The sequence below is a fragment of the Aedes albopictus genome, chromosome 3 (assembly GCF_035046485.1).
Source record: "Aedes albopictus strain Foshan chromosome 3, AalbF5, whole genome shotgun sequence".
Lineage (NCBI taxonomy): Eukaryota > Metazoa > Arthropoda > Insecta > Diptera > Culicidae > Aedes > Aedes albopictus.
In genome coordinates, this window is record NC_085138.1 from 112,363,447 (window position 1) to 112,379,245 (window position 15,799).

At 42.6% G+C, this 15,799-nt stretch overlaps 1 protein-coding gene across 1 annotated transcript; it reads left to right on the forward strand.

Annotated features, from left to right (window-relative positions):
• The first annotated feature begins 4,838 nt into the window (after positions 1–4,838).
• LOC109423283 (elongation of very long chain fatty acids protein AAEL008004) lies at positions 4,839–6,509 on the forward strand. The gene is made up of 5 exons (XM_062859207.1): positions 4,839–5,009; positions 5,119–5,250; positions 5,315–5,508; positions 5,580–5,823; positions 5,965–6,509. Exons 2-5 carry the CDS (start codon positions 5,190–5,192, stop codon positions 6,273–6,275), a joined length of 810 nt encoding a protein of 269 aa, XP_062715191.1. The 5' UTR covers positions 4,839–5,009; positions 5,119–5,189; the 3' UTR covers positions 6,276–6,509.
• Positions 6,510–15,799: the final 9,290 nt, after the last annotated feature.

Here is a 15,799-nt window from a genome sequence, read left to right on the forward strand (position 1 = left end):
ATTTCATCGAAGATTTCTCCTTCCAAGGTTGAAGACTTGGCTTTTCTTTCAAGTTTCCACATTTTACTGCGGTTTGTGTAACACACTAACCTGTTCATCAGACGTTTCTCTTATTTTTGAACATATGCTATTACAGTAGACGTTCGGTCGGTGCAAACGGTTTAACTGCAATGCTTTTTAACTGCAAGTCCGGTAAGTGCAACAAATTTGCAGTTATCGCACCGCCAAACGTCAAAATGGTGCGCCATGTTAGCCCAAATGAACAGTCGGATCACGTTCACGGTTATTTTTTGTCGTTTGACAACTTGTTGACATTTGTCAGTCGTTGCAGTTATCGAATTTCGTTCGCTAAGTGAAACGTTAACATGTTGCAGTTATCGAACGTCTACTGTACTTCAATGTTTTTTTATATATTTTTTGCTGAAAGTGGATATCATTATAAGTTGTGAGTTTATGTTATTAAAGATTTCACTTTTTTAACATAAGCTGTACTTTCAAGGTTCGCGTTTGTATTGTCTTTGAATGTTATAGCTGATGCATTTTTTTGCCTTTCTCATAAACCAAAGTATACAAAGGCTATAACGAATTTTCAAAAGAAGGTACGGAGGGTCGAGTCACATCAACCAATCAACACAGTTTGAATTGAGATGATGTATGTATTTTTTTCCCTATGGAGGAAAAATTTGCTCAACAGACACCCTAACAGGAAGGTTAGGGTAGTGTGGGGTTAAGGTCGTCTTCTACAACAAAACACACTAAACACTAAACACATTCCTATGGTCGCCAAACCCTACGTCTCTCCGGAACCACCAAGAAGGTATTGCTTCAGACAGGGGCTAGTGCACATCGCACCCTCAAGGTTAGCTGCGTAGCATAGCAGCAACGAACATCGATTACTCGCTCTGGAGAGTCCATCACGGTAACATGCTGGCGCTTAGCCAGTTTCCCGAGTGGTCCTCGCCACTCCCTTTGTCCTCGATGCTGAACTGAACTGATGCCCACGTGCAACTCGATCTGACCTGCCCGCAAAGGAAGGGTATCACTACCCTTCAGGCTCTATCAGCTGCACCGGAAGGTTGCTGACAGTAGGGTCTCCACTTGCCCCGGCCCTTACCCGGGACCCCTTTCCAACCGCGGGCTCGAATCCAACCCAGTAGACCGACGTCACGACTGCAACGCTACCAAGACGTTCTCTCCGCGGCCACTTAATCGCTGTAAAGGTCGATTTCGATCGCAGGGCACCGACATGACCTACGAAACCGACTCCGACCCCTGGACCACCTCTGGTACCCCATCTGAACTAGCCATTCTCCGAGTCCAATGTGGGTAATAGCCGTTTAAATGATAAGGATACCGATACCATACCAGTGTGATGAGGCAGAGCGCGTCGTGTGACACGGTACGGTACGCGCTCGTAACCCTCAGGCACACCAGCCTATAAGTAATTTTCAGCACGGTAGCTTTTGGTACTTAGCGCCGTGCTCCGCGCCGGGCCACCATATCTTAGTATGGATGTAGCGACACTATACAGATCGAAAAAAGAGTGTAAAACTCTGTGACATATAATGCACATGATTGGAGCGTGGGATATCACAGAAGTTTACATGACATATCATGTAAAAGTCATAAAATATCATGTAAACTTCCATTATATGTCATGTAGTTCAGCATGACTCTGTGTGTTAACATGACATATAACATAAATTTACATGATATATCATGTAAACCATCATAACACTAAGTTGAACTAAACTGAAGTTTACATGACGTGTAAATCTCATTATTTTTATCTGTGTAGCCAGAAGCTTGCGCTTACCCGAGCAGGAACGAATAACTGACACATAACTGCAGCATACCATAGTCAGGTATCATACCAAGACAAGGTATTGATCGGTTGCCCAGGTATTGGAAATAACTTATTTTGATATTTTGTAGGTATTGTTAGAATACCTCAACGAGTTATTGGTTTGATGTTGAGGACTGTTTGAGGTATTATTCAATTATCGAAAAATCGCTATTTTGTATGGAAAAATCGCCGATTATTTAGGTATTTCCATACCTGATGTCATTATTGATGTGTTATGCACAAAATATACACCAGTTATTATTTTAGGTATTTTACCTCTTATGCAGGACTTCTTAATACCTCATTCAGGTTGTAGGTATTGGGTTTTCCATACCTGAGTTTGGCATTCTTCAGCTATTTTGTTCTGCTCGGGTACTGGCGTACACCGCAGAGCTATTGGACATCCGGGACAGTGCCACAATAGTTATGGAGGCTCTTTTACAGGCGTAATCAACGTGACTACCGAAGGTAAACTTATCGTCGATCATCACGCTCAAGCGTTTGACTGAGTGCATCGACGTAGTGCAATCGCCGTTTCCTACACCACATCCACGCCTCCACAACCTTGATCGAGTGGGTTGTAGTCAACTCCGACCTTCGAGACTTTGAGCGTAATGTCGTCAGCAAAGCCAACAATCTCCACTCCCACGGGAACTCTAACCTTAACACCTCGTCGTACATGACATAACAGCCTCGTCCAGGAATTTCTGCATTGCAGACCTGAACATCTCGGAAGCCACTGCAATAGCTACTTTTAAGGCCAGTTTCGGAGCTCCGCCCGGAGGCGACATCCTTTTGCATCAGCCGCTCTAGATCGTACCAAGATGGTTGTGGGTAGGTACCACACATTGATGACGATGAAGAGCTTTGAGCGCAGCTTGACCATATCTGGGGCCTGTAGCATAATGAAAATTTTACTAATAATATTAGTCTTGAAGCTTGTAACTTATAATTTTCTGTTGCATAAAAATACTACAAGTACAAGTTACAAGTCCAATACTACAAGTCGGTTGCACTAATATTATTAGTAGAATTTACAAGTGTATGTTGCATAAACAAGTTACAAGTATAAAATATTAGCTATGACTTGTACTTTTGATTACAAGTCTCAAAGGTCTTGTAAAATAGTTTACAAGTTAGATTTAAAGTATTGCAGAAGTCATATTTAGTTTTGAATATATCGATTTACCATTTTGATGAAGTCAAAAGATATTATTTATCTAGCATGTCAACCTTAATTCCAGTTTTCGACGATTAAATTTGGCAGTATGTATTCGAAACTCATTGAAGAGAAAATTGCGTTGATGTACACTTTGTATCCAAAATATAATTTCTGCTGAGTCTCTCAAGTTCTCCAAAGTTTCTACAATACCCATCTTTGATTGGAGGTTCTTGGTAAAGTTATATATTATGATCACTGCATAAGCACAGGTAAAGTTGCAGATGCGAAATAAATTTGAATCAATTGCTTGTATTGCGCATCATTAAGCTAATCAAGAGCTACAATATACATACACTAATTCGAATCGAGTTGCGACATATAAAAGTAGGTAAAAGCTCAATTTTTGCATCCCAGATCACTTTGGATTTTAACAAGAAGCAAAATACATGTTGCTAAATCTTTATACATTGTTTTTCAACCAGTACTATTAAATCTTTGGGACATTTTACTAAAAATTTAGGTACTTGCAGTGCCATACTTTGTAAAAAAAATTTTCTTCAGAGCGGCCGAAAATTATCCAAACAGCACATGCTTTTATTCATCTATCGTATAAAGAATGCAAAACTTCGGAATAAATGAAGTTATTTACGGATGTTACGCGGAAAATGCAGAATATAAACAAACATCAACTGCCATTTCAAATTAATAGTGAACTGTCGGATGAATTTTGACAGGTAAATGAACCAAAACAACTTGTATTTTCATGTTCACTAATATTACAAGTGCTAATAATATTAGTAGAAAATTGAGCCTTTATGCAACACAAATTATTAGCACTTGTAATATTAGTACTTGTAACTTGTAACTTGTAGCTAATATTATTAGCCCGATTATGCTACAGGGTTATACGTGGTTATACCGCCGTGATAGTATAATGTCGGAGAAATGTCATCAGATTGGTAGATGTACGCTGATACATTTAATCGCTTCGGTATGTTCTGCGCGGTTAATCCTTGGTTAATTTCTGCACTTATTGTAGAAGACACGCACATGATATTCTGTACTGGCGAACATCTATGAGTGATTTTGCACATTTTTGCGTGAGTATCGACGGCAAATCATGCAATATGCCACGTGTCCAGCAATGCGCTACTGGAGTGTCTTACATGGAATGATTTCTGTACCTTACCAGCTAGAACCATTTTATGTGGCGCAACCGGCTGCCTATTCTTCTTTGACGCATATATTTTGTAATTTATTATTGTCATCAACGATTCCGTATGTACTAATTTACAATCCTCCAGGTCAAAGCGTGCACTACGTCCAACAACGCAACGTGTGGTAAGTGACCACCAGAAATTAGCACATTGAATTACAAAGTAACATACAACCTTCTGTGCCAGATTTATGATATGAATCGCGTCGAGTCATGCGCGCGTTTCTGTGAAAGAAACGTGCCTGATCATGCCATATTTCTACATGTGAACAGACAGGCTCAAATCTTGGAGTTGTCAGAGATTCAGTTTGAGAAATCTGTCGTATTGGCGTTGTATCGGTATACTCAATGGCCAATCACTAGAATCGAGAGTTTTCAATTAGAGGTCTATGTACTTATATATACATAGATTTGAGCAATATAACACCTAAATTCCATCCTGGTAAGGATTAGTAGAATCATACAAAGAAGAACTGGTGGAAGTGTGTCATTTCTGGCCAGGCGAGGCTACGGTTAATATTTCCAATCCATATTCAAATGTTGGTACAGCACAACTTTCTCCAAGCTCTTGGCAACGTTCCGGGTCTTTTAAATTCAAACTATTTCGCACCACTTGGCGTTGTCCGTACCTAGCTACAATCGGCCAAATCTATTGTAGCAACATGCTAGTTGCAAACTGCGGCTCAGAACTTCGTTGTCCGTCTGGCAAGGCGCATTTCTCCACTCCGTCGACAGCCGACGCAGTAGTGGCTAGGTGTCAAGGCTGTTGTCGAAATTCCGACACGGTGTGATTGCCTTGAGTTTTGGAATTTCATTTTGGACTGAGCAGCAATTACCAAATATCAGCCAAGCTGACCCAGTTTCCTTCAGTTTTATAAATTCAAAAACTTTTAGTGGCAAGAGCGTTAGTTGTAAGACTATCCAGCCAGGAGGAACAGCTCGAATCTGGCGTGGTCTGCCTCACAATGGCTCTCGTGATCGACAGGATGTTTGACGAGTACCAACAGTACATGGAAGACCACCGAGGTACGTTCATAATTGGGGTGTTTGATTGATTGAGGGTTCTGTCGATTTCTGAGGATTGTTTCAGATCGGAGGAGCTTGAACTTTCCGCTGGTGAATACGGTATGGCCGGTGGTGACGATCATAGCCACGTACCTGTATGTGGTTCTAAGGGCTGGACCAAAGTACATGGAGCAGCGGAAGCCATATGATCTGAAGACTGTGATCAGGATATACAACATAGTGCAAGTAGTTGCCAATGGGGGTTACTTCATCGCAGTTGTAAGTATTTTTGAATGATTAACCGCTTTGTAGCTACATGTAGTATAATCTGGATCATTCTTCACTTTTAGATGTACCTCATGCTACGCTGGGAAAACTTTTCATTCAAATGTCAACCAGTAAACTACAGTGAATCCAAGCAAGGATATGAAGAGCTATACTTATCGTACGGATATTTCCTGTTGAAAGTGCTAGATTTAGCAGATACAGTATTTTTCGTTTTACGTAAAAAACAATCACACGTATCGTTTCTGCATGTGTATCACCATGCGGTTATGGTGACATTGAGTTTCTTGGCTGTGATATTTGTTCCAGGTAAGATCTAACTATTTTTCAACCAATGCAATGATTGGCTTCGTCATCTTCTTGGTTTTATGGGTTTACCATACTGCTACGGCACCCAATTAGTGTAAAATATGCTTTCCGCATGACTAGTTACAAATATCTCATCCTCAGGTGGCCACGTCATCATGCTCGGCGTATGGAACTCTCTGGTGCACGCCGTAATGTACTTCTACTACTATCTCGCCTCGTACGGAAATCAGAATTCCTGGAAGAAATATTTGACCCGACTACAGTTGGTGCAGTTTATTCACATGGGCTTCCACTTCGGGCGACCGGCCTTGATGGGACTAAATTGTGGATTTCCGAGGATCTGGCACTGGGTTGGATTCCTTCAGGCGGTGTTCATACTGGGAATGTTTCTGGACTTTTACGTAAAGGCGTACGTTTCGAAGAGTCGAGGAAGCGCCAAGAAGATAACATAGGTTTTTGAGTTTAGATATTGTTTTAATGATCCAATGTGTAACGAAGAAAATAAAACAAATATTATTTTTTGTTAAAATTTGTTTCTAGATGGTCACAAAAAACTTGAAGCTAGAGCTCCAATGACCAACGGTTCTAAAAGAATGATTAATATGTCTAAACACATAGACACATGGTCCTGGTTTAGAATTTCAGGAGTCCCACAAAAATGTGTTAGCGCACGAAACATTTCTTTGTTTTATTTTTATCACGAGATCTTACGATATATCAATTTGGGGAGCCTCGAAGCCGAGCGGTTAGGGCCACCAAGCTTCTAATCGCACCATGTTATGGGATTCAAGGGTTCGATTCTCGCTCCGGCCGATGAAGCTTTTCACGAGAATAGTTTCTTTTCCGTATCCAGTGGTGCGTGATATGTGAGTACGTTCTCTAGTGCTAAGTTTCACCCAGACTGTACAGGACGGTGTCCGTGTTTTTTTTTTCGGAAAATAAGTAGCGAGCGGAGTTAAGAAGAGTTTAGGGCCTGTTAAGGGGTGAGAGATGATGGGGGGAGCGGTATATACACTACCCATCATAAGTATGGACTCACAAAAAGTATTGCAACAATATTGCATCACCATGACTCACCTGGATATCTCCAAAACCTGAGGGCTTACGAAGATGCTGTCTTCAGGAAAGTTATTCAGAATCAAAAGCAACAACTTTTCTGAAGGCGGCATTTTTGTAGGTGTCCTGGTTCTAGAGATATCGAGGTGAGTCAGAGTGATGCAATATTGTTGCAATACTTTTTGTGAGTCCGTACTTATGACGGGTAGTGTACATACATTCGTTTGCTCAATATCACATTTAAGACAATACATAATCAACAATAGTACGCCACGATATTCGGTTTGTGGCTGCTGCTCTCCATCCTCGGCCACGCCCAATTTACGCTCGACCTGGTCCGCCCATCGTGCTCTCTACACTCCACGTATTCTTGTGCCAACCGGATCAGTAGCGAACACCAGTTTGCAGGGTTGTTATCCGGCATTCTTGCAACATGCCCTGCCTACCGCATCCTTCCGGCTTTGGCCACCTTCTGCGAGCTCGTGGTTCATCCTTCTCCGCCACACACCGTTCTCCTGCATACCGCCGAAGATCGTCGCCGAACATGTCGCTCGAAAACTACGAGTGCTTGCAGGTCCTCCTCGAGGATGGTCCATGTCTCGTGTCCGTAGAGGACCACCGGTCTTATAAGCGTTTTGTACATGGTACATTTGGTGCGTGGGTGAATCTTTTTTGACCGCAGCTTCTTCTGGAGCCCCTAGTAGGCACGACATCCACTGATGATACGCCTTCTTATTTCACGGTTAGCATTTTTGCCAGCCGTCAGTAAGGACCCGAGGTAGACAAATTCCTCCACCACCACGAAGGTATCCCCGTCTATCATCACATTACTACCTAGACAGACCCAGTCGTGTTCGGTTCCGCCTGCCAGCATGTACTTTGTTTTGGACGCATTCACCATAAATCCGACCATTGCTGCTCGTGTTTCAGGCGGGTGTACAATTCTGCCACCGTTTCAAATATTCTGGCGATAATGTCCATGTCATTCGCAAAGCTCACGAATTGGCCGGATTTTGAAAAAAATCGTACCCCGGCTGTTGAACCCCGAGCAGAGGAGAATATCAAATTAATAACTACGGAATCACACAACTTGTTTTTATATCTTGTTTTATTATTATTTTCTTATCACGACATTACCTTTCCATAAAATATTTTGTTTGACAATTTTATTTTGTTATGATCAAGGTATTGGTATACATCCGTTAAATAACATTCCAATAGTATGTTTTATTGCAGGCCAAGCTTAGTTATTATTGTTTCGGGGTAATGGCTTGCAGTCTGTTTCTATTCAAAACGGATTTTTATGTTTTCATCCGACGTTTCAAACACATTTGTTGTGCCTTCTTCTGTCCCTCGTATTGAGTGACAAATATAGGATACTTCTAGCACTAGATCTAATCTTGCTTTTTTATGTTATACTTTGTTACTTACTTCGTTATGAGTTTGATATTATAACTAAATTTGCCTTTGGATTATTATCAATAACTTTTAAAGTTCAAAATTTGTGTTATGAATATTTTTCAAATCAACAGTTATTAAGCTATTTTTGAAACTAACAAAACATGTTATTGAATTGGTATTCCAGGAACATTTTTTTTTGTTATGCAATTTGTTATTTTGCCGCTTATGACAGGCAAGTTTATAACATAACATGTTATGTTAATAATACAAAAATATCTGATTTTGTTACTCAGTTATTTTGCCAAAATACCACATTTTCTTATGCTTTTGTTATTCCCTTCTGCTCAGGACCGAATCATCGCATTACACCTTCTACAGCGATGTTGAATAGTTGGCATGAGAATCCGTCACCTTTTTGCAGTCCCCGGCGAGATTCGAATGAAATGGATAGTTCACCCGAAGCCCTTACGCAGTTGTGCCCACCATCCATCGTTGCTTTAATCAGCCTAGTCAGCTTTCCATGGAATCCGTTTTCGTCCATGGTTTCCCATAGCTCTGTGCGGTTAAAACTGTCGTATGACGCATTGAAGTCGATGAACAGGTGATGCGTTGGGACCTGGTATATGGTCGACTCCTTTCCACGTACCCGATGGTGCTCTCGACTGCGTTGTTGATGGCTGCTTTTACTGTGCTCCAGCAATCCTCTAGAAGAGCCACATCAAGCTCACCCTCGTCTGGCAACGCTTCCTCGAGATTCTACGCGTATGCTGAGGCGACATCCGGTTGTTTCAGTCGTTCTAGGTTGTACCGTGGCGGTCACCACGGATGACGCAAAGTTTTGGGCACAGTTTGACCATCACCAGATAGCAATAGCCAACCTGTTGTGGTCATCGCCTGGTGTAACGATAAATGTGTCTGTGAACCTCATGGGTATTTCATTGATCCTCCGTTTAAACTCACTAGTAAGCGCACTAGTAGGATTGAGTCCCTTGGTCATCGGTGGGGACTTTAACGCGTGGGCGGTCGAATGGGGCAGTCGGTCGACGAACGAGAGTGGTTGGGCTCTACTCGAGGCTATGGCGGGATTAAACGTCGTGGTTGCGAATGTAGGCGGCATTAGCACCTATAGCAAGAACGGTACAAAGTCCATCTTTGATGTGACCTTCTAGAGCCCGGGCCTTCACTTTAGCTCAGACTGGAGAGTCGACAACGGGTACACGCATAGTGATCACCTGGCGATTCGATACAGTATCGAACATGGCGGTAGACGGCAGCAGTCAAGGATAACCGACACTCACCGAGGATGACAAACTTCGCGTTTCGATAAGCCGGCATTTATGGAGCGACTGCTCGGAGCGAAACACCGGCTATCTGTCTAGCGACGATCTGGTCGGAACCCTCAGACGAGCGTGCGATGCCACAATGCCGAGACGATCTGTACCCAGGAATGGACGCAGACCAGTATACTGGTGGTGCCCAGAAATCGCGGAGCTCCGCGCATCCTGCCTTAGGGCAAGGAGAAAGATGCAAAGAGCCGATGAGTTGAGAGCGGAGCGAGGGGAGTCATACAGGGTGGCAAAATTGGCACTAAACGATGAGATTAAGGCGCGTAAGCGGACATGCTTCGTTAATCTCTGTCAGATTGCCAACACAACCCCCTAGGGAGATGCCTACATAGTAGTCATGTGCAAAACGAAGGGAACATCTGCACCACCGGAACGCTCTTCTGAGATGCTGCAGTGAAAACGTTGTTTCCGTACGCCGTACCATGAGGTAGGACCATGGTGGGCACCCACGCTACAAGACCACTTCGGTCCGAGCGAGGTTCCCCCAGTCACAAATGACGAGTTAATCACAATTGCGAAAACACTTAAGTTGTACAAGGCCCCGGGCCCGGATGGCATTCTAACGGTGGCTATCAAAGTGGCCATCGAGACTAGCCCTGACATGGTCAGCCTGGCTATTCAGAGGTGCCTGGATAGAGTCGAGTTTCCAGATAGGTGGAAAAGGCAAAAAGTTGGTTCTATTGTCCAAGCACTGGAAGCCACGGCGGCGTATTGAGGCTAGCTCTACCGGGAGTACGGTTGGTGGGCTTTGCTGACGACATTACCCTTGTGATTGAGACATGGTGGAGGACTGGATGAGGTCGAGGCAACTGACACTCGCACACCACAACATCCTAGACCACAACAGGTCATCACGGGCGGGTGCTCGATCGAGTCCAAGCGCTCACTGAGGCATCATGGAGTCATGATCGGCGGCAAGTTGAACTTCAGTAGTCATGTCGAGTATGCCTGCAAGAGGGCGAGCGTGGCGGTTACGACATTATCAAGGATGATGTCTAACAGTTCGGCCGTTGTCTCGAGCAAGCGAAAGCTGCTCGCGTCAGTAGCGATGGTTGGTTATCGCCTGATCCAGTGCACAGTGGGAAAAAATATGTATAAAACGCGAATAAATTCTATATCTCTGCTTGGAGTGGATGGATTCGAATGAATTTTTGACACGAACTGCCAAAATCTCTACAGTTTGAGATAAGGAGGGTGTCATTCGCCGCACGATGCTGGAAATTACTTTATTTAGCTCGCTTTACCCCACTCTCTCGCACACACACCATGTTGAGAAAATCCTCATATATTACCGACTGGTGTACAAAATAAATTATTTATTTAACTCGTATTTGTGTAAAAACTTGCATAGTATCGGCAATTTGACATAGGGTTGGTCCTGCTCGTAAGGATTGCGTTCTACTCCGGACGGAGATGAATGTGAAATTTCAAAGAAATAGGGGATATCGGGGTTATTTGAAGATATTTCAATTTTTAAGGCCGTGCAGTGAGCCAAATCAGCTCCATTCGATACTACGGAAGTTTTTACATAAACACGAATTAATTAAATAATTTATTTTGCACTCCAGGATTTTTCGGAAAAGGTGAAAAAGAGAGATAGTGGGGTAAAACGGGCCCGATACACCGATTTCCAGCATCGTGCGGCGAATGACACCCTGCTTATCTGAAACTGTAGAGATTTTGGTAGTTCATGTCAAAATTCATTCGAATCCATCCACTCCGAGCAGAGATATAGAATTTAATCGTGTTTTATACATATTTTTTCCCACTGTGCAGTGGTAAGAGTCCACTAAACAGGTGACTCCTAATTCATGGTGTTATGCGGCTTTATGCTTACCGTGCCAAGGAATGAATGGTTAGGGGGGTCTAATTAAAACCTAACTACAAACGGAGCCTGTGGAGTACTAGGGCGCCCTCCACAGTATTCTGCCCTTACTGCGCTAACCGGAGCAATGGTGTAGTTGACCTTGTTGTTCTCCGAGATAATCTGCTATTCTTCTTAAGCCTCAACTGCGAGGCTCAATAAGGGTGGGATTAGTATGTTGTTTATTAGCTTTAATTATAACCTATATGGCTCTTCGCATTATGCGTTCTTCACAGTGTCCTCTGTGTATGTTCGTCTCTGGCGCTCTTCAATCGATACCGAATTGGTTTTTATCGCTGCTCTTTTTTCTTGTGTTGTGATTGTAAGAGTATGATTGTGCCTAGTTTGGGTAGTGGCTATGGTTTTGACAGCTCAGATCATTCTTCAGCATAAAAGAACAGCTTTGGTCCAAGAACCTTACTTTCGTAGGGAGGATTTCTATGTAGATGTAATGTTTTAATTAACACCAATATGGTTCCGCATTTTGCGTTTGACCCGATGTTTGCTACTTTCAGTAAAATTGAAATGACAACCTTGATAAAACAATGTTTTGATAAAACTACTTGTTTGCAGCCTTGCCATTGCCAAATCTTGGTGGGATTATACTGTCAAGTTTATTCCGTAAGTGGATAATGTCTTCGTATGAAGATCAAACCTATCAATTTGACCTCTTTCTTTTGAAATGATTAGCACGTTTTGTCGAGCATCACACCCGTGATGTTTTTCTAGCAAACATGCCTCTCCATGGAAACCAATATGCTTACCAAAATGGAAAGTCCACTGTGATTTGTTTACACAATGTTGTTTACGATATCGGAAACGCATTTATTCAAAAATAATTTTGTTTGGGTGTTTTCTCGGATTTCCAGGATACTTTTGAACACGTACCTTTCGATTCCATATTGGAAGTCGCATGGATTGTCCTATTTATCTTTCAATGATTTCCAATTGGATTTACAAAATGCTAAAAAACCAACATCTCTTCTCGGCATTACGTCAAGCAGCGATTAGGAAATTGAGTGTTTGTGGATGCCCCCATGCGGGAGTCTTGCCATGACTTTTGAGGAATCTCGTAGCAGAAACGCAATTGAGATAACTCAATGTGGTTATCCTACTTATGATTTTGTCCATCACAAGCCTCAACAGGCTGCTTCATTTGTATATCTTAGCTGAGAATCCGACTGTGGAACTTTGAATCATTTGATATGTGACTACCCAGTTTTTACGCAACTGCGTTTCCGAGTACTCGGTAAACACTTAATTAAGTTAAACTGACCTAAGAAGCCTGAATCTTCGGGATGTTCTGTTGTTCTGAACCCGTTGTGGCAAGTAGCTATAGGCTTACTTTACACTTTATGCGTTTTTTACAGTGCCCTTTTCAGGGCGCTGTTTGAACCCGTTGGGGTACGCTTATGCGATTTTGTCGACCCTATTCCCTTACCTTCCCTTTCCCTATCCCATCCCTTATTCCTCCCTTCGCTCTCCCTCAGGTAAATGATGAATAGGCTCGTATTCATGGCGATGGCACAAATTTCGAATGCGCTCAAGGTGAAGCGGAATGTGGAGAGGCTAGAAGGCACGCACAGGCTAATGTGCTTTAGAGTGACCAGTGCATACCGGACCGTTTCGAAAGACGCGGTATGCGTGCTAGCGGGCATGATGCCCATAGCACTAGTGCTGACCGAGGATGTTGAGTGCTACGAGGAAAAAGGAACAAGAGCTGCGCGACAAACCGTCAGAATTTCATCCATGTTGAAATGGCAGAGAGACTGGGACTCTTCGGCTAAGGATAGGTGGATACACAGGCTCAAACCGAGCGTGTCCCAGTGGACGTGTAGGCCCCATGGCGAAGTGAACTTTCACCTGACACAATTCCTGTCGGGCCATGGGTGCTTTAGGTGGTACTTGCATAGGCTCAGGCATGCAGATTCCCCCTCATGCTCGGAATGTGCAAATCGGGCGGAGACGGCAGAAAACGTGCTCTTCGAATGCCCACGCTTTGCGTAGCATAGATACAGCATGTGGGTCGTGGAAGGTATGCGGTATGGATACTACTTCCGGCAATATGGTTGAACGAATGTGTACGAGGCGAGAAAAGGGGGGAAAAGAGGGGACTTCATGTGGTTTCTAGGGGGTTTCAGGAGGTCACAGGGAGCTTCAAGGGTGTTTCAAGGGCTCTCATGAATTTTAAGATGTTGGGGTTTCAGGAGGTCTCTGCTTTGAGGGATGTTCCGGGCAAGTTTTCGGGGAATTAGAGCTCTCTAGCGAGATTCAGGAGCGTTCCAAGAGATCATGGTTAGCGGGGGTATTTCAGGAGTTTCAGGGGTTTCAGGGTGTCACAGTTAGTTTCAGGAGGTCTTGTAGGAACGTTACAGACGGTGTATGGGTGTTTCAGGAGTATTTCTGGAGATCCCAGGAAATTTCAAAGAGTTTCAGAGGCATTCCAGAGGCTATGAAGGATGTTTCAGGGGCATTAGGCTGTGTTCAAAGGCATCCCAGGTATATTGCAGGGGATCTCAGTCTCACAGGGTTTCAGAGGCATTTCTGGAGTGTTCTATGGAGTTACATGATCTGTCAGGATGTTGCCAGGGACGATTCAGGGGCATTTCAGCAGGTCTCAGTACATGATCCTCAAAAACGGTTTATTTTTCGCAATAATTATTTGTTTGATTTTTTCTAGTCTTTGTACTTTGACTACAAAACAACGATGTCTGAAAATTCCTATTTCTAATGGAGATGATGTGATAAAAAATTTCTTCAGGTTACTTTTAAAAGATTATATCTAGACCAACATGTGAAAAGAGCGGAATAACCATTGCAAGTCTCCCCAGCTAACATAAGCCATATAAGCCATATGCGTATATGCTTCCATTTAACCGCGAATGAAGTGTACGCATATCGCCTCCACTTTAGCATCCATTTCAAGATCATATACGATCGTGTGTTGACTTGGTCAGCTTTTTCCGTGTCTCCTAGGCGTATTTCAATTTATATATTTAAACTTATCTCGTTACTCGATAGAGGGAAGCCTGCTCTACCTGTTACTAGTGGGAAATACGCTCAGGGGGACCTGGAGAAGCAGAAACTCGCAAAGGTTGTTACGCCCTCTTCAAATGTTAATCTAGAATATGTGACCAAAATTAGAGTTAAAATTGGGCAAAAGTAATTTTTAAGAGATAGTTTCGGCTTTGCAGACTTTTTTTTCAGTGGAACAAACTATTTCATTTTGTCTGACGTTTTGACATCGGGGGTATCTTCTTCTGGGGAAAAAATACTGGTTGTTCCCTGAAGAAAACGCCGAACCCACACCGGGACAAAATTAAATAGTTCGTTCCACTCAAACAAAACCGCAAATCCACCCTAATTCACGCTACCCCTCACCACGAATCGCAGTCAAACCAGCATAACAGGTATTTTTTTTTTTAAATTAGCTTCTTTAGCGGTGTTGAGATAATCCCATATTCTGAATCTGCACGCCAAATTGAGCTGAAATCCAAATTTTCACGAACTTTGGTGCCCGGGAACCTATTTAAAACTAAACTTGAAGTTTCTATAGGAGGAAATTTATGAATCACCCCTCGTCGGATTTGGTACTGTGCGGAGCTGTCAAGCAGTTGTCCAGCTGTCAAAAGGTGATATCCAAAAATCTATTTGAAATTGATATAAGATACATATCAAAATAAAGCTATAAAATGCTGAAAAAATCATACTGTCTCAGAAAAAGCTGCTCTTTCGTATAAAATTTTAAAAATATATAAATTTTTCAAAATTGAAAAACTTAATTAAGATAAATCGATTTCAAAATTCCCCTTGAAAAATCGAAAAACTGCTTAAAGAGAGGTTGACATTGTATTCGGCAAAATCATAGGATTCTACCATACCTGGGTTTGATTCCTGCTCCAGTCGGTGAAAACTTTTCGTCAAACGGAAAATTCTCCACAAGGCCACTGGGTGTAATAGGGTCTTGTACCATTTGGGCAGGTGTACCTATTTTGGGCACTTGCTGCTATAACTAAGTCAATTTCAAACCGATTGATTTGAATTTCTGTATAGAGTTAGGCACGTACAGTATCTTACTCTGTACAAAAAATCAAATCAATCGGTTTGAAATTAACTTGGTTATAGCGGCAAGTGCCCAAAATAGGTACACCTGCCCAAATGGTACAAGACCCTATGTGTTGTTCGTTATCGAATGTTAGTAATGTTCAGTCAGAGGCCGCAAGGTTGAAGACGGTGTAATTCCCAGGCGCCAAAATTCATGAAAACTTAGATTTCGGTCCTGTTTGGCGTACAGATCTAAAAAATGGAA

Excerpts from the sequence above, each read along its gene's own strand:
- LOC109423283 (XM_062859207.1), top strand. The coding sequence starts at position 5,190 with ATGGCTCTCGTGATCGACAGGATGTTTGACGAGTACCAACAGTACATG. Across the intron at positions 5,251-5,314 it reads GTACATGGAAGACCACCGAG|ATCGGAGGAGCTTGAACTTT; the intron begins GTACGTTCATAA and ends GGATTGTTTCAG. Across the intron at positions 5,824-5,964 it reads GGCTGTGATATTTGTTCCAG|GTGGCCACGTCATCATGCTC; the intron begins GTAAGATCTAAC and ends TCTCATCCTCAG.